This window comes from Staurois parvus, unplaced genomic scaffold (genome assembly GCF_062004578.1).
Source record: "Staurois parvus isolate SC_StPar_1 unplaced genomic scaffold, SC_StPar_1.0 ptg000468l, whole genome shotgun sequence".
NCBI classification, from domain to species: Eukaryota; Metazoa; Chordata; class Amphibia; order Anura; family Ranidae; genus Staurois; species Staurois parvus.
In genome coordinates this window covers 5,758,493-5,777,845 of record NW_028318264.1, presented here as the reverse complement: position 1 = coordinate 5,777,845, position 19,353 = coordinate 5,758,493, and the positions used below count along the sequence as shown (strand labels likewise).

Sequence of the window (19,353 nt, the reverse complement as noted above, 5' to 3'; positions counted from 1 at the left end):
GAATTTGTGGAAATGTAATCAAAGTAATGAACCAAACATCAGTTAGAAATTATGAGAACAAACAAGCAGAGACAGACCTTACATTAGTGTCCTGGAGGCTTGGGCTCTTACTGAAGTCTGAAACACATGTCTCTTCTTTACCAACCTGCAAGACAATTAGGTTATATGAAAACAATGGTACATAGTTTTTAGGACAAGCACAGCATTTGTAGTCTATGCAGACTATACCTATACAGTTCAAAAATCTCCTCCCACGGTTATGTTGAGCAATATTCAACCACAGAGTGATCTGTAAACTGAAATATGTGTGAAATATCTGTGGGAGAAGAGAGCCTGGCTAACAGTGTGAAGCAAAGAAGACAGAGCCAGGCTTGGCGTCTGGCAGCCAAATAGGAAGTGAGGATGGTGCCTATTTTCTATCTGCTATTGCAACTACGTCATTGTACATTTCAACCATATTTGATGGGTAATAACATGACAGACTATCACTTAGAACACTAATACTGGAAACAGAAACTATCAAAATATAATATCTGGATGAAAAGAACAGGTAGTTATTTGTCATTTAAAATAATACATGTTTTTTAAGTAAAATACGCTGCATGCTTTTCATTGTTATTAAATAGGTAGTTAAATGTTATCAAACCCACAACCGTAAAATCAGTCTGTAGATGCAGTAAAGCATGCTTGTTATACTCACTGTGGGACCTAAGGGGTTAATCCTCTGCATTGTGTAAAAATGTGGTTTGATCCTGACTTCTCTGATCCTCCCTTTCTTCCAGTGCCCCCCTCTTATCTCCTGATAAGACATATGGTGTGGAGTCACTCTGCACATGCTCAGCTTGGTGTGTATTGCTAGAGAGGTTTGTTTTTTGTTTTTTTACTTGGGAGAATGAATGTGATCAGCACAGCACTGTCCACACAGAGCTCAGGGGTCTTGCATCCTCCTAGAGCAGTGGTTCTCAACCTGTGGGTCGCGACCCCTTTGGGGGTCAAACGACCCTTTCACAAGGGTCCCCTAAGACCATCAGAAAACACATATTTCCGATGTGTAAAGAGCAGCTACTGTGTAGAAAGCAGCTGCTGTGTTGAAAGCAGCAGTATTGGAGGTAAAACGACACTCATGAATTATAATTACTGGGTAAATAATTTTATGATTAGGGGTCACCACAACATGAGGAACTGTATTAAAGGGTCACGGCATTAGGAAGGTTGAGAACCACTGTCCTAGAGCAAAATGAAAACTCCTCCTACATGCTTTAACATGTGCTCGGCTGGGCACTGATAGAAGTCACAAGACTGCTCTAACTGCTGATGAGAAAAGGTATTTAGCAGTTTATATTTACTAAAATAATTTCACTTCTATGTTCTGTGTACTGTGGAAGACTAGATATAGTGAAAGCAGGGTCATGGGTTTAGTAACACTTTGAAATATAACATCCACTTTAAATTGGACGCATATAGAAGAAATGCATACACTGCAAAATGACCGTCCTTATATTGTCACATCTTTTCACTCAATCACCTAATGGTTGGCCCTTTGTGTTTTCTAACTTTTATATAACCAGACTGTCACATCTATTCAAGGTTCAATTTATAAAACAAATCTGGTTTATTGCAGATGTCAGCTGAAAGTTTCCAAAAATAATGAGACAAACACCTAGGTGAATCCGAGCTGGGAATCTGGGAGTTTTCTCTGCAATTTAATTCCTGTAGCTGTCAATTATATAGTCTGCTATTCAAGGTAAACATCAGCCGTTATGCTTTGAAAATGCAATAAACTCAAAACCCGAAGAAGACTGCTTCATTTAAAGTGCACACCTAAGGGTAGAGTAAATGGAATTTAAAGGTAACATGCACCAGAAAAGGTAAGACTATATTGTGCTTGGCACATACTGTATATCAGTGTAGACCTACTGTATATTCCTGACTGGCTTTGTTTGGCAAAATGTCACTTGAAACACAAAAAACCCAGGGAGAAAAACATACCGGACCAGGGGCGGACTGACCATTTGGAAACTCAGGCACTGCCCGAGGGCCCGGGGTCAGGAGGGGGCCCCATGAGATGCCCCTGGTACCTTTTTCATAGGCTTTTTTGAGTTTGGGCAAGGACACGGGGGCCCCATGATCCCCTATTGCTTGGGGGCCCCATGTGTTGTCAGTCCACCCCTGTACCGGACAATCATAACTAGGAAGTCTAGAGGTGGTTCATCCCATTGCTAAAGAGAGGGTTAATATTTTTCACTAAACACCACTACTGGGGTAAAAGTAGGATTTTTTTAGGCTTTGCTGGTTAACCACTTAATTCTTTACAGACCAGAGCAGTTTTTACTTTTCCACTATGAGCCTGTTTATTTAGTAGCAACTTGGCCATTACTTAAGTTAACAAAGTCATCCAACGTTATGTTATTTTGGACACGGACACACACACCAAATGGAATAGTCAAAGAAGCATCTTCATACAAGTTTCAATCCATATGACATATAGGGGTTTATTTACTAAAGCTGGTTCACTCAGAATCTGGTGCACCTATGCATGGTAGCCTATCAGCTTCTAACCTCAGCTTGTTCAATTAAGCTTTAGCAATAAAATCTGGAAGCTATTTGGTTTCCATGCAGAAGTGCACGAGATTCTGAGCGAACCAGCTTTAGTAAATAAACCCCATAGCGACTGCACAGTTTCAAGAATCTCTGCTCTTCATCAAGCTGTAGGCCTACAGCTTGATGAAGAATAGGGATGCTTGAAACTGTGCAGTTGCTATATGTCATATGGGTTGTAACTTGTATGAAGATGCTTCTTTAAAGTAAAGACTTTCATTTTGAGTATGTATCCTTATTCTATTTATTAATCTCCCTGTTGTTGGATATGGACTAAGATATAAAGGAGTAACTCACCTCTTTTGTCTGTATGTATGTATGTATGTATGTATGTATGTATGTGTATATATATATATAAAATGTAGGACTTCACCATCGGACAAAATTAAAGCTGCATGACAAGAGACCAGCATCAAGAGTCCATTTACCTTTGAATGCTTAGGCCCCTATTCACACAGACACTGGGGCCCATATACCATGAACAGGCATTTTTTTTTCAGCTTCTCTGGACTCAAGGCCCATTCAAGTCTACTAAGCCACAGCAACTGCATAGGCACACTGTATTCAGGCCCGCTTACCCTCATCCATGTCCCAGGATGAGTGGCTGTGTCCTTTCTGCATCCTATTAGACTTGAATGGGTTTGCCTGCATGCAGCACCTTGAGTTTAAGAACTTAAGAACATAGATTGTGTGAAAGAACTGGTACCAGTATATGGATGTTTCTTAGGTGTCAAAGGCTTTATGCCTACAAGCTCCAGTAGTGTAAACTCAGCTCTGCTGTATCATTTTCACAAGTAAGTGCAAAAAGGCACACAAATATTTAAAAAATATGACTGATAATTCTATATGGACTAAATACAACCAAAATAATACAGAATCCTTAAAGTATAAAACTAAAGACAACATTTTTTATTTTGGAAGGAGTGGAGAGGGATTAGAACCCCTGTCAGTTTTCATTGCTGTCTGTGTCCCTGATAGGGAGATTCACTTTCTCTATTTGTCCTGTTTACCATTATCACTAAAAGTGGAAGTAAATGAAAAATCCAAATTTTGAGTTGTCCCCATAAAAGTAATAGAGGGGAAATCTTCCAATGGGGACACTAATTCTGGTGACCTGGGGGCCTCAAGGAATTCCCTTAATTTTATGAGGATTTCCTCCTACTTTCTGTTTGGCTATGGGACAGGAAGTGAAGGGAAATCTTCGCATAGGGGCACAGATGATGAAAAAAAAAATCTGACAGGGGTTATAACCCTAGCTTGTTCTATCAAAAATTTAAAAAAGATTTTGCCTATATTTTTACTTTAATCTTACAAATTAATTCTACTTTAGGCAATTTAGAGCAAATCTAACCCAGAAGGCAGATATGTAATACTTCAAGGATGGCTAATTGATAAATCCATCTTTATAGAACACTATGCAAGAAAGATAATAGGAAAGATATGAGGCGGAGTTAAAAATAGCATAAAACTAATCTTTTGCAGAAAACAAGTTAAAGTAGTTCTAAAGGCTAAAGGGTCTAAAAACCTTCAGTGTGCAGAAGAGCCTGATCTCGGTGCAGTGATGTGCATGGGAGCCCTGGCTCTCCTCAGTCTCTCCCTCATTGGCTGAGACACAGCAGCAGAAGCCATTGAGGAGGGAGCGGTAGGCGGGGCAGAGTTGCGCTCTGCTATGTCTAAGGGACGTAAAGATTGGGGCTTGGGAGTAAGCACGCACCAGTGCCCTAGAGTAAGTGGCTTTCTCTAGGGGCACTGCTCCGGGGGGAGAAGCCAGAAGGGGACCTGGGAAGAGGAGGATTGGCTGTGCTCTGTGCCAAACAACTGCACAGAGAGCAGATGAGTATAACATGTTTGCTCTTTAAAAAAAAAACAGCATTTATTATCACTTTGAATACTTGAAACCCTCTGGGTCTGCCTTCAAAACAGAGTGGGATCTTCCCTTAGAATTGGTGTAGTATACAGCCCCCAGGACAGTCTAAGGATTATTGATAACCTGTTGACTGACAAGACAATTCAACTGACAATGAACATAGAGCTTTTATTTATGGGTGACTTCAACATGCAAGAACTGAACTGGAGTTTTCAAACTATACTTTCAAGCAGGGGCAGAGAAATGCTGGAGGCGTTGTGACTGATTTACTATTGCTGTTGTGAATCCACGAGGGCTGTTCTACCTTGCAGACACCGAAATACACATGCTCTCAAGAAGGTTACCAATCATAGCAGCTTAACCAGGTTATACATGTTCCCTTTTTCTTTCATTTAACCAGTAGGTTGAACATAAAAAAAAAAACCTGACAGAATCCTGCATCAACACAAAAAATGTGTGATGCTGGGATTTCTCCTGCTGAGCTATAGTTGGGAAAATAATTATTTGATCCCCTACAGATTTTGTAAGTTTGTCCACTTCCAAAGAAATTAAGGGTCTATAATTTTTATCATAGGTGTATTTTGAATGATAGAGACAGAATATCAACCAAAAATCCAGAAAAAACACGATGCAAATGTTATAAATTGAGTTGCAGTTCAGTGACTAAACTAGGTATTTGAACCCCAAGCAAAACATGACTTAGTACATGACTTAGTACGTGGTTTAGAAATTCTTGTTGGCAAGCACAGAGGTAAGATGTTTCTTGTAGTTGATTACCAGGTTTGCACACATCTCAGGAGGGATTTTGGTTCACTCTTCTTTACAGATCTTCTCTAAATCCTTAAGGTTTCTTAGCTGTCGCTTGGCAACTTGAAGTTTCAGCTCCCTCCATACATTTTCTATAGGATTAAGGTCTGGAGACTGGCTATGCCACGCCATGAACGTAATGTGCTTCTTCTTGAGACACTCCTTTGTTGCCTTGGCGGTATCTTTTGGGTCACTGTCATGCTGGAAGACCCATCCTCGACCCATCTTCAGTGTTCTGGCTGAGGGAAGAAGGGTCTCATCCTGTATTGTATTCTGACAGTGGAGGATCTTCCCCATCAGAATAAACTGACCAGCACTTGATCAGTGGGCTGAAAGCACTGATTAAATGCTGGTTTTCTAGCATGACTTTTTCAACAAAAGCTAGTCTTTAGACAGGCTTTTGTTGAACAGGCAGTGGTACACACTGACCTAAAGTCGGCCTGTTCCTGTTGAACCAGACAATTGTCAGTCTGTGTGTACCCTGCTTTAGTGTATGAACACTAGAACTTTGACAATGGTTTGGAGTGTGCCTACAGTTTCAGAAAATTCACAAGCAAGTAGAGGTCAACCACTTTTTAAAATTGATATTGTGTGTAGACTGGTTACTTTTAAAGCAGAAGATTGATAGCTATGTAATAAGTAAAGTGATGTACAGCTTAAAAGTGCAAATTACAGTACTTTCCAGTTTTATCAGTGCTGCTATATGATAAAAAGATGAGCAAATAGCTAAATTCGTGAAGAAAGGAGACAAAACCTGTTTAAGGTATATCAGTGACAGGAAGAAAATATACTATGGGATCACAAACATTAAAAAAAAAACTTGGCACAATATTTATTAGGAGGGAGTCCTGGATATTGCAAACCACTTAAACACTTACTTTTGTTCAATCTTATCAGAAATGATTGACACTAACAAAAAAGCTGGAGGATCATATTGGTGTTGATGGTTCCTTTTTAATGGTTTCTAGGGGCAGTGATAGCAGATGGACTAGCTCACTTAAAGCTTAATGAATGTTTGGGTCCTGAAGCTATTCATCCAAGAGTTCTAAAAAATGTTGAGGTATAGTTGTTGAACCATTAACTGATCTTTTTAATCAATCTCTTCTAACAGGAATGTTCCCCTTGACTGCTGATCAGCTATTGTTGTACTTATGCACAAAAAGGGTTGCGAAGAAAAAGCTGGCAACTACAGGCCAATGATTTTAATATCTGTAGTAGAAAAACTAGTGGAATCACTCTTAAAAGAAGGTTTAATGATCATTTAAGAACACACAACTTGCTGGACCCAAAACAGCATGGATTTACTAAGGGCAGATCATGTCAGACTAACCTGATTATATTTTGTTTACTTTATCACAAATGTTTTAGACCAGGGTGGTGCGGTAGACATAGCCTCTTCTGATTTTAGCAATGCATTTGGATTGGATCCACATAATGATTCCATAAAATGTTGTACAAGCTAGGACCTAATCCTTGGATGCCTCAGTGGATATGCAGTTGGCTAAAACATAGATATGAGAGTGGGGTTACTTTGGAACAGATTCCAGTCACTGGTGATGTACCACAAGGCTGTGTACCATGTTCTGTTCTATTTAATCTACTTGTAAGTGATATAACTGAAGGTTTGATGGGCAAAGTACTGCATGTTATTTTAATCCTGACACAAAGGTGTGCGATAAGGGTGATATTCCTGGAGGTGTATGGAACATGATTTTGCATTACTGGAGGACTTCCACCTTTCCCAGTCTGTGTCTTGCTGTGCAGTGTACTACAGAAATGTCATATGAAAACACATGTATACACACCAAAAAGAAAATGCAGAATCCAGAGAAGCAACCACCAGGATCAGGAGTGCTGACTCTAAGAGCCAAAGTGCTAAAGAGAAGGCTTTTTTTCAGATTATACTCATCTCTCCTCTCTGAGCTGTGCAGTGCATGATGTCAGATCCCCGCCCCCTCCCTGTGGAAGTTCAGAAAAGCTGTGTAAATTCTGGACTTTAAACAGATGTAAAGAAGAGAAGCTATAGATAAACAGGTACAACATATGTAGGCGTATTTGTTTCATTTCTGTGTATCACCTAAGGTTAGTCACTTGACTTGGTATATGTAAGGATTTGTTACCTCTTAAACGAATGCATACCTGGATTAAATGGTAATCCTTTACTTCTATCAGAGTTCAACTTAAAAGAACATGATTTCAAACAATTTCTACACTTCTTTTTACTGTCTTACAATAGTGTGATCTTGCATTACTTGTTACAAAAAAATGCCTTTTTTATATTTTCTCATACCTAACAATAAGGAGGTAAGGTTCACTTTGTAGAAAAAAAGTAAACTTCAAAGGAAAATGTTGTTGAAAGAAATTGAATAAACTGAAATAAGCATCTAACATATGTTTTTGATGAACGATGTGGCACATCAATCTTTTGATGCTAAGAAAAAGGCTGTCTAGAAGAAAAATAAAAAACTGATTAGAGCTAAAAAGCTTAAAAGAATCTAACAGCTAAGCATGAGCATACACCAAATAAAGATCTGTCAATGAAAAGGATGAGTTATATTTCCAAGTCCCTATGAATGCCAAGAAGTCACTGATTAATAAACCAGTACAGGAAACCCTATATGAAATCAGGTGAGGCCATTGATCTACTTACTCCTTGGGCCTTATACTAAAGTTTCCAAAAAAGACCTTGTAAATGGTGCAGAAAAAAAATTCTATTATCTGCAAGATATCTGTTATTATTAAGTAGGATTTTCCTTTATATATTTTTAGCACAGAATATTTAGGAAATGGCTCACAACCATTGACAGCAGGCTCATGTTTTAGAAGACTCAAAAGGCACAGTTTGAGGGTTTCACATAGACTTTAATAAAGGTTGCTATAATGCCTCTCCATTACCTATTGAATTTAGGACAACATGACTTCATATGAATTTCATGCATCTGGTGGGACAATTGGGCAGAGGGAGAGAAACTTTTCACACTGTTAATTAGTGATGTGTAAGTGTTTTAGATGTTCGTATAGTGTTGGATATTGTGGAGATCAGACACCCACATTGGAGGACACAATTGCAATGGGAGTAACTAGCGGGGGGGGGGGGTGAATGTGGCTTTAAAAATGGGAAATGTATGTTGAGCAGAAAAGACATGTTTCTTAGGCAGAGAAACAGAGAAAATTTAGACTAGAGTTGAGAAAATGGTTTAAGTACATACAGTAATTGTCATATATTTGAGGTGCAATCTCACCCTTCAAAAGTCAGAACCTTCCAATTTGAGAAGCTCTACCAAATTATAGTTGCTCCAAAGAGGAGTGAATTTGTTGGGCCAGCATTTTTTCACAATTCCCTATATCTTTTGCTGCATAGTAAGTAAAGGGGCATGAGGAGATTTCCCAACAAGTCCAACTTATAAAGAGTATATCAGGAGAATATGAAAGTGAGTTAAACTAAGTGTCTGGATTGGGTCCTCAATCTGTAGTTTTTCCCATCTAGACGTATGTTGCAATTGAGCTGCTCAAAAGCATAAGTATGAGTTAGTGCAAGCCTCAAAATTTCCACTCGCCTGCTCACATTCGGCGAGTAGAAATAAGGTGGAGGTGAGTGTGTCCCCCAGGGCCGCCTTGCTGAGCAGGCTCAGGGCACAGAGACGGCTCCGTCACTCACACTGGGAGCTCTTTCAGACTGCTCAATACGCTGAGCAAAGTGAGAGCAAAGGAAGGGGGAGTGTGTGCTGTGCTCTCAGCCTCCCCCTAGTGTTCAGTACCCGGTAACATACTGCAACTTTTTATAGGACTGTGTACATGTGTCTGTCTGTGTGTGTGTGTGTGTGTACACATGTGTCTGTATGTACATGCGGTGCATGGTCTAAGTATGATGGAGTGTTTAGGGGGACATTAGAGGTCCTTATGTAATGTGGTGGAACATTGGGCACCCTGTTGTGATGTGGGGGGACACTGGGGACCCTGAAGCAATGTGGGGAACATTTAACAGTGTAATTTCATGAGATAATTTAGAAGGGTGTGTTTAGGGGCAGAATTAGGAGTGGGGCAGAGTAGGGGTTGGGTGGGGCAATTGGTGGTGAGTAACTCTTAAGGCCTGGCTAAGAGCTTAGGACTCGAACGTTTGAGCCTTAGGTTAGAGCAGCAATGGGCAAACTACGGCCCGCGGGCCGTATACGGCCCGGCGGACCTTTTAATCCGGCCGGCGGAGCTAGGCTCCCGCTAGGCTCCTCTCACAGTCCGCCCTGAAGACCGGTGTAGCATGAAAATCTGTCTCCTATGAAGATCTGTCCCCCTCGACGTTTCTGCGCATGTGCCGGAGATCGCCGATCGGCTGCTAATGCCTGAAACTGGCACATGCGCAGATACGTCGAGGGGGACAGATCCTCATAGGAGACAGATTTTCATGCTACACCAGAACGGCGCGGGAACACGGCGAGAGGAACGCGCGGAGCAAAGGTAAGTGAATTGACACAGGGGGGACTTAATATGGGGGATGAATTAATATGGGGAATTAATTACTATATGGGGGATGAATTACTATAGGGGGGATGAATTACTATAGGGGGGATGAATTACTATATGGGGGGTGAATTACTATATGGGGGATGAATTACTATAAGGGGGATGAATTACTATGGGGGATGAATTACTATGGGGGATGAATTACTATATGGGGGATGAATTACTATGGGGGATGAATTACTATATGGGGGATGAATTACTATATGGGGGATGAATTACTATGCTTACTATGGGGGAATATTACTATACTTACTATGGATGACACATACACCTCATTCATCTACTCTTGGTCCGGCCCCCGGGTCCAATATATGAACCCATTGCGGCCCTCAAGTCAAAAAGTTTGCCCACCCCTGGGTTAGAGGCTACTAGGCCTCCATCTTCTTTTGAATGCTATAAGATTTAGTTTTTCAGATAACATCTCACTTTCATAAAGTTCACTGTTTGCATTTTGGATATTGGTAATTTGCTCCTGGACATGCTATTTTCTTTACATTTGGTGAGGCAGGGGCATTAGGTTTAGGTCTATGTATGTTGAACGATGTTTGGAGATTATAACTGCAAGATATATAAAGGTATCCACAGATTTAATTTGTGAAGCTAAAGGGACCAAGAGATATTTGGAACCAGTGACATAAGTGTTAACTTGTCCCAGTTTCTTCTGAACTCCTAGAACTCTTGTATCCTGGCAAGTAGAGTTCCGAGGATTTCTGTGTATCCTTCAGAAAAAGTAGCATGTCATCTGCATAGAGGGTGTGTTTATCTTTCAGGTCTCCTCTCCTAAAGTCTCCAATAGCAGGGTTTCTTCTAATGATAGCAGCCATGGGTTTGAGGACAAGGGCAAAAATAAGAGGGATAAGGTGTAGCCCTGCCTTGTACCCCAGAACAACAAAAAGGGAACAGATAAGGAGCAAATTTTATTTATTTATATATATATATATATATATATATATATATATATAAGGCAAGTCATATAGTAATTAAATCATACTTATAAATTATTTCCCAAGCTAATTAATCCCAATATCCTCCACAGGTAGTTTAATTCAATGCTATTAAATGCTTTCACAGAACCTAATGATTATATGGCTTTGTTTGAGAAATGTAGAGTTTTTCAGGTTTAAGAGCCTTCATAGGTTTGTGGCACCTGATCATTCAGGAATAAATCCTGATTAGTTAGGGTGTACCATATCAATGTAGATATAACCTTGGCCAGGTGGGTAGCCATAACCTTGACAAACATCTTTGTATTTGTGGTAAGGAGGGATTTTAAACTGTAGGAATCTGGAAGGAGAGGGATTTGTCTCAAAGTATGGATTATTATAATTATAGCTTCCTGCATAGAAGAAAGACGAGTATCTGTATCCATTGCAAAATGGAGAATTATTGGATTTGGTGTTTGTTGTACATTTTACCTGGCATTCCATCACTGCCAGAGGATTTATTAGAGATCAAAGAGCAAGCACCAACACCTCAAGAATAATAGGTGAACCAAGCAAGTTTTGTTCCTGTAGTGATAGATGCAGGAGTGTGGTACGAGCCAAGAACACACCTAGATCCTGTTCCATGTAATTTGTTTTGGATGAATACAGGGTAGTATAGTATTTTTGGTATACCGTATATCTGGGATGGTGGATTATGTGTGTATAAACAAAAAAAGACCGACAATTTTGAAAAAACACGATTTTTTTAACTTTTGGTTAAAACAATATCCAATAAACTCAAAGTTAGTCATAAATTTAGGCAAAAATGTATTCTGCTACATGTCTTTGGTAAAAAAAAAAAAATCCCAGTACATGTATATTAATTGGTTTGTGTGAAAGTTATAGCGTCTACAAACTATGGTATATATTTTGAAATTTCCACAGCTTTTACTTTCTGACTGCCTATCACATTTCTTGAGGTGCTAAAATGCCAGCGCAGTACAACATCCCACCCCCCCCCAAATGACCCCTTTTTGGAAAGTAGACACCCCAAGGATTTTGCAGAGAGGCATATTGAGTCCACGGAACAGTTTATTTTTTTCCACAAATTTTTCAAAAATGACAATTTGTTTTTTTTTACACAAAGTTGTCACTTAAATGATATATTGCTCATGCATGCCATGGGTATATGTAGAGTAACACCCCAAAACACATTCTTCTACTTCTTCCGAGTATGGGGATACTACATGTGAGAGACATTTTGGCAGCCTAGCTACATACAGGCCCCTAAAATCCAATGACCACCTCCAGGCTTTCAAAGGGCATAGATCCTCATGTCACTTCCTCACTACCTATCACAGTTTCGGAGGCTCTAAAATGCCAGGATAGTACAAACACCTCCCCCAAATGACCCATTTTTTGGAAAGTAGACACCCCAAGGAATTTCACAAGGGGCATGGTGAGTATTTTACAGATCATTTTAGTCACAGGGATTTGAAAAAGTAAAAAAGAAAAGAAATAATAAATTTTTCTTCGTTTTCCAAAAGCATGCGACAACAAATGTGATCTTCCCTCCCTGGACCGACCGGGGGGGCAGTGGGCGGCACAGGCGTGTTCACACCCAAAAATAGGAAGAGACTTAAGATTTCATCACTTTGCCCAGAGCCACTGTTCGCCCGCAAAATGCGGGTAAGCAGTCGGCAAGTAGTTAAAATTAAAAAAAAAAAACCTTTAAAGAAAAAAATTCTCAATATGGTATTTTTTTAAAAACATTTTTTTTTAATAGTACCATAGTAACATTGTGCTTCTGTGGGGGGTGATTAGGGATTTCTTTTTTTTTTTTTTTTTTACACTTTGCTTTGCAGGAGAAATAAAGATCATTGCTCCTGCTATGCAAAATTTGCTGTCATGAACCTAACTTATTCATGAACTGGGCGGAGCTTGATCGATGTGACGTCATTACGTTTGTCTACGAGCTACTGCGTATGTGCTGAGTAGCTGGGTTCGTTTTCTGTGATTGCTGTTATGCTGTTGACGCTGGTGTCGGCTGGGACACCTCCTGAGTTAAGTGCAATGAGTACCTAATAAAGGAATTTGGTTTTTAATAATACTGCACCATGAAGTTCTCTTGTTTCTTTCGAGTGCCTGGCATCTTCTTCCTTGGATACGATTAAAGGTGGCTTTTCTGGAGAAGTGGATTTCCTTGATAATTTGAAAAGTTTTTTTCTATTTTTGATATTGGTCTATGTGGATCGGTGTTCTGCAGAATTTCATTTCCTGAAGATATACCTACGGATGACTTGCCATCATATCATCATTCCCAGAGCAATATTTGTTTTTAGCTCTGGTGAGTTTATTTAGTTTTTTGGTGGTGGTTTGTCACATTTAGACATTTTTTTTGCACATTTTTTGTGTCATTTATATTTTAAATTGTGGACTTATTATTTGAACTTTTTTCTTTTTTTATTATTATTCACATATATATATTTTTGTTTTTTGTCTTACGGATATATTTACTAGCGCAAAATATTTATTGTAATAATTGTTACACTTTATTTACTTATGGTGATTTTTTGCAGCTGGTACATCACAAGTGATTTATATATAATTTTCAATTCTCCATAGGCGCTATTATATATATTTTCTTTATAGTTAGGTTTATAACCAAAGATATTATTAAAGGGGAATAGTCAGATACAGTTGTGCTCAAAAGTTTGCATACCCTTGGAGAATCGGTAATACCTGTATACAGTATGTACCATTTTTAAAGAAACCATGAGTGAGCAGGCAGAACACCTTTCTTTTATTTCTTATGGGATTCATATTCAACTGTAGGTCATAACAGAAAAGCACAATCATAAAACAAAACATGGCAAAAGTAAACTAATTAAATGACCCCTGTTCAAACGTCTGCATACCCTTGGTTCTTAATACTGTGTATTGCCTCCATTAGCATCAATGACAGCTAGCAATCTTTTGTAATAGTTGTTTGAGGCTCCAAATTCTTGCAGGTGGCATAGCTGCCCATTCCTCTTGGCAAAATGCCTCAAGGTCATTCAAAGTCTTTGGTCATCTTGCATGAACCGCAAGTTTGAGATTTCCCCATAGTGGCTTGATATTAAGGTCAGGAGACTGTGATGGCCACTCCAGAACCTTCATCTTTTTCTGCTGTAACCACTGGAGGGTCAACTTGGCTTTGTGCTTAGGGTCATTGTTGTGCTGCAATGTCCAAAAGCTTCCCATGTGCAGCTTTCATGCTGAAGAATGCAAATTGTCTGCCAGTATTTTCTGATAACATGCTGCATTCATCTTGCCATTAATTTTCACAAGATTCTCTGTGCCTTTAGAGCTCACACCCCTCCAAAACATCAGTGAGCCTCCATCATGCTTCACAGTGGGGATGGTATTCTTGTCACTATAGGCCTTGTTGACCCCTTTCCAAACATAGCGCTGATGGTTGTGACCAGGGGCGGACTGACAACTCATGGGGCCCCCGGGCAATAGGGGATCATGGGGCCCCTGTGTCCTTGCCCAAACTCAAAAAAGCCTATGAAAAAGGTACCAGGGGCATCTCATGGGGCCCCCTACTGACCCCGGGCCCTCGGGCAGTGCCAGAGTTTCCAAATGGTCAGTTTGCCCCTGGTTGTGACCATAAGCTCTATTTTGGTCTCCTCACTTCAGATTACAGTGTGCCAGAAGCTGTGAGGTGTGTCAAGGTCTTGTTTGAGCATATTGTAACCAAGCTTTTTTGTGGCACTGATGCAGTAAAGGCTTCTTTCTGCCAACTCAACCATGCAGCTAATGTTTGTTCAAGTATTGTCATATTATGCTCCTTGAAACAACCACAGTGTCATTTTCCAGAGAAGCCTGTATTTCTCCTGAGGTTACCTGTGGGTTTTTTTTTTGTATTCTGTACAACTCTTCTGGCAGTTGTTGCTGCAATCTTTCTTGATCTACCGGATCTTGGCTTGGTATCAAGAGATCCCCAAATTTATCACTTTCTAATACATGACTAAATGGTACTGACTGACATATTCAAGACTTTGGATATCTTTTTATATCCATGTCCATCTTTATAAAGTACCATTATTTTGTTGTGCAGGTCTTTTGACAGTTCTTTTCTGCTCCCCATGGTTTGGTATCTAGCATGCTCAATGCATCCATGTGAGAGCTAACAAACTCATTGACTATTTATATACTGACACTAATTTCAATTTAAAAAGCCACAGATGTGGGACATTTAACTTTAATTGCAATTTTAACCTGTGTGTGTCACCTTGTGTGTCTTTACCAAGGCCAAACATTCCAGGGTATGTAAACTTTTGATCATGGCCATTTGGGTGATTTCTGTTATCATTAGGATCTAAAAAGGAACCAAACAATTATCTGATAACAAATGGCTTCATTGATCACTATCCTTAAATAAAAGACAGTTTTTTTTTTTTACATGATCAGTCATATTTTCAATATCAATGCCAAAACTTCATGATTTCTGCCAGGGTATGCAAACCTTTGAGCACAACTACAGTGGGGCAAAAAAGTATTTAGTCAGCCACCAATTGTGCAAGTTCTCCCACTTAAAAAGATGAGAGAGGCCTGTAATTGGCATCATAGGTAGACCTCAACTATGAGAGACATAATGGGAAAAAAAATCCAGACAATCACATTGGCTGATTTGGAAAGAATTTATTTGCAAATTATGGTGGAAAATAAGTATTTGGTCCCCTACAAACAAGCAAGATTTCTGGCTCTCACAGACCTGTACCTTCTTCTTTAAGAGGCTCCTCTGGCCTGCACTCGTTACCTGTATCAATGGCACCTGTTTGAACTTGTTATCAGTATAAAAGACACCTGTCCACAACCTCAAACAGTCACACTCCAAACTCCACTATGGTGAAGACCACAGAGCTGTCGAAGGACACCAGAAACAAAATTGTAGACCTGCACCAGGCTGGGAAGACTGAATCTGCAATAGGCAAGCAGCTTGGTGAGAACAAATCAACTGTGGGAGCAATAATTAGAAAATGGAAGACATACAAGACCACTGATAATCTCCCTTGATCTGGGGCTCCACGCAAGACCCCATGGGGTCAAAATGATCACAAGAACGGTGAGCAAAAATCCCAGGACTACACAGGGGGACCTAGTGAATGACCTGCAGAGAGCTGGGACCAATGTAACAAAGGCTACCATCAGTAACACACTACGCCGCCAGGGACTCAGATCCTGCAGTGCCAGATGTGTCCCCCTGCTTAAGCCAGTACATGTCCGGGCCCATCTGAAGTTTGCTAGAGAGCATTTGGATGATCCAGAAGAGGATTGGGAGAATGTCATATGGTCAGATGAAACCAAAATACAACTGTTTGGTAAAAACACAACTCGTCGTGTTTGGAGGAGAGGGAATGCCGAGTTGCATCCAAAGAACACCATACCTACTGTGAAGCATGGGGGTGGCAACATCATGCTTTGGGGCTGTTTCTCCGCAAAGGGACCAGGACGACTGATCCATGTACAGGACAGAATGAATGGGGCCATGTATTGTGAGATTTTGAGTGAAAACCTCCTTCCATCAGCAAGGGCATTGAAGATGAAATGTGGATGGGTCTTCCAACATGACAATGATCCCAAACGTACCGCCCAGGCAACAAAGGAGTGGCTTCCTAAGAAGCATTTCAAGGTCCTGGAGTGGCCTTGCCAGTCTCCAGATCTCAACCCCATAGAAAACCTTTGGAGGGAGTTGAAAGTCTGTGTTGCCCAGCGACATCACTGCTCTAGAAGAGATCTGCATGGAGGAATGGGCCAACATACCAGCAACAGTGTGTGCCAACCTTGTGAAGATTACAGGAAACGTTTGACCTCTGTCATTGCCAACAAAGGATATATAACAAAGTATTGAGATGAACTTTTGATATTGACCAAATACTTATTTTCCAACATAATTTGCAAATAAATTCTTTCCAAATCAGCCAATGTGATTGTCTGGATTTGTTTTCTCATTTTGTCTCTCATAGTTGAGGTCTACCTATGATGCCAATTACAGGCCTCTCTCATCTTTTTAAGTGGGAGAACTTGCACAATTGGTGGCTGACTAAATACTTTTTTGCCCCACTGTACATGCCCCCTGTTGAGTAATAACTATTAGTGACATTAGGAGGAATGAGTCAGAGCAGAAAGCCAAGTCTATCATGGTGAGTGTTGTATATGTTCTGGAAAAGCAAGTGTACCGATGCTGCTCAGAGTGCTGTACCTGCCAACTTTTTCTGCGCTAAATCTCCCCAGGATATTGTTTGGCCAAGTGGAGGCACTAGAATGTGTAGTACAAAATCAAACATGGGTTACAGTGCCTTGAAAAAGTATTTATACCCCTTGAAATGGTCCACAGTAAATGTATTTTATTGGGATTTCATGTGATAGACCAACACAAAGTGGCACATAATTGTGAAGTGGAAGGAAAATGATAAATGATTTTCAAAATTTTTTACAAAAAAAATCTGAAAAGTGTGGAATGCATTTGTATTCAGAAGAAAAAAAGAGGGGAAAGAATTAACTGGAATGCATAAAAAAATGCACTGGAACACAGCACAAACACATCCAAAATGCACTGGAACACATCAAACGCATCCAAAATGCACTGAATCATGCTAAACATGCATCAAAAAAGTGCATGCAAAAATGCATCTGGAACACATCTAGACTGTTTCTATAGTGTGAACTGGCCCTTAGGACTTGTTCCCACCATTTGTGGTGCAGAAACGCATGCAAGAGCATGTTTTTTCCTGCACAGCAAAGAAATGCAATGCCCTCAGCAGATGTGCACAAGTATTATGATGAAAACTTAATTGCACCTCCACACGTCTAGTAAACACAGATGCATTCACAGCCACCAAAACGCATGGCACCACACTACTGTGCGGTTAGGTGCAACACACTTTTACAATAACATGCCTGCAGTATTTTTGCATGTTCCCACACATTAGGCAGCCCATTGAAATTAATGAGCTGAGGGAAAAAAAAGTAAAAAATGCCCCATTCGCACAGGTCCTCTGGCCTGTACAGCATGAATGAGTGGGTTGTTCATGTGGCTGGAACCACCTGTTACACTATGGGGACACAGCAGCTGTATGAACACAGGTTTTAAACTGACAGGTGTGAAGGCGAGGGAAAGTGGCCCTGAATGCTCACTGTCTGTGTTCAGGGCTGTACACCTGCACCCATATGCTTGTCAAATTATGACCTGCAGCATTTCCATAGTGTAACATAGGTTGCCTGCAAACGGCAACAGCCACAAAAACAAACCACTGACTCATACTCTACAAGCCACAGCACCCATGTGAATGAGCCCCAAGACCTCAATTACACACACAGCTTTATTTATGAACTCAGTACAGTTTTATCATTTAGATTTCACAGGAATTTGGTTGGGATTATGTCCATTAATAATGTGTTTAGTGTATTTTTACCATAGATATAATTTGGATATTTTCTCTGGCGGTGGGGGGCTGTCAGGTATGCTGTACGGGGCCCCGTGATATCTAACAGTGGCCCTGGGTGTATGCTTGTGTCTGTGCAGCTGTATAGTTAGGAAGAACAATAACTTCTTCTATGGAATAACTTGAACCTATGCTATGTACCTCAATGTATCTAGAAATTGGACATGTTTTCAACAATTATTAGTAATGTTTCCCCTGCAAATGAGGATCAGCTCCATGGTGGAGAACAGCGATCTCACCATGTCCAGATGTGGTCTGGAATTCCACAAAAGAACAATTCACAAAGCCAAAAAATAGACTTGCAAATTACCACTAAACTCTCCTAACTACACTCCCATCCACTAACACTCCCCTCTACCACTTCTGGGTGTGTGCAAACGTCCTTCCGCAAACGTGATGACGTATTTCCGGTATGACAGCTACTCTAGCGCCTCCTCCAACAGCCGTCTTGGATTTTATTTGTGCACCATAGCAATTTTCCATGCAGCTCCATTGTGTATATGACATTCGCAAATATATGTTTGCAATTCTATTGTGTATATGACATTCGCAAATATATGTTTGCAGCTCTACTGTGTATATGACATTGGTGAATATATGTTTGCAGCTCTACTGTGTATTTGGCATTGGTCAATATATGTTTGCAGGTCTATTGTGTATTTGGTATTGGTGAATATATGTTTGCCGGTAAAGGCCCGTAGTCAACATAACTTGGGGGCCTAATTTATTACTGTTAAGAGGATTGTAGAATAAGAATAGCTAGCTGCACATTGAACACAACCTATTCATTGGTACATAACATGGTCTTGTGGTACAATAGGGGGCTTTTGGTTTGTTAGTTTGGACATACTTGCATATGTGCACTCTAGAAAGCTAGATTTGGGCATATTATATAGCTTGCAAAATATAAGTGTTAGGGGTGCTAGTATATTGAACTTGAACATGAAATAACCCCCCAAAAAATAAACATGGTCCAAATGTTTATTGATCAAATACATATTCCAAATTTGTTGGACAGCAGCAACAAGTAGGTAGTCAATTTCTTGGTGGGGAAAAAAAAAGCAGGATTGATGTTGCTAAAATAGAATGGTCCTGCTCATAAGAGCTTACAATCTAAAAGATTATACTGCTAATGAACTGTGCTTTCATA

The 19,353-nt window shown here is 40.1% G+C and overlaps 1 protein-coding gene across 2 annotated transcripts in view; it reads right to left on the bottom strand.

Annotated features, from left to right (window-relative positions):
• EPB41L4B (erythrocyte membrane protein band 4.1 like 4B) overlaps window positions 1-19,353 on the bottom strand; it is a 566,800-nt gene that overhangs the window by 126,388 nt on the left and 421,059 nt on the right. For both annotated transcript variants that reach the window (XM_089689066.1, XM_089689067.1), the window contains one exon: window positions 78-145. In XM_089689066.1, coding sequence (XP_089545192.1) covers window positions 78-145 — 68 coding nt within the window. The remainder of the gene's footprint in view (window positions 1-77; window positions 146-19,353) is intronic.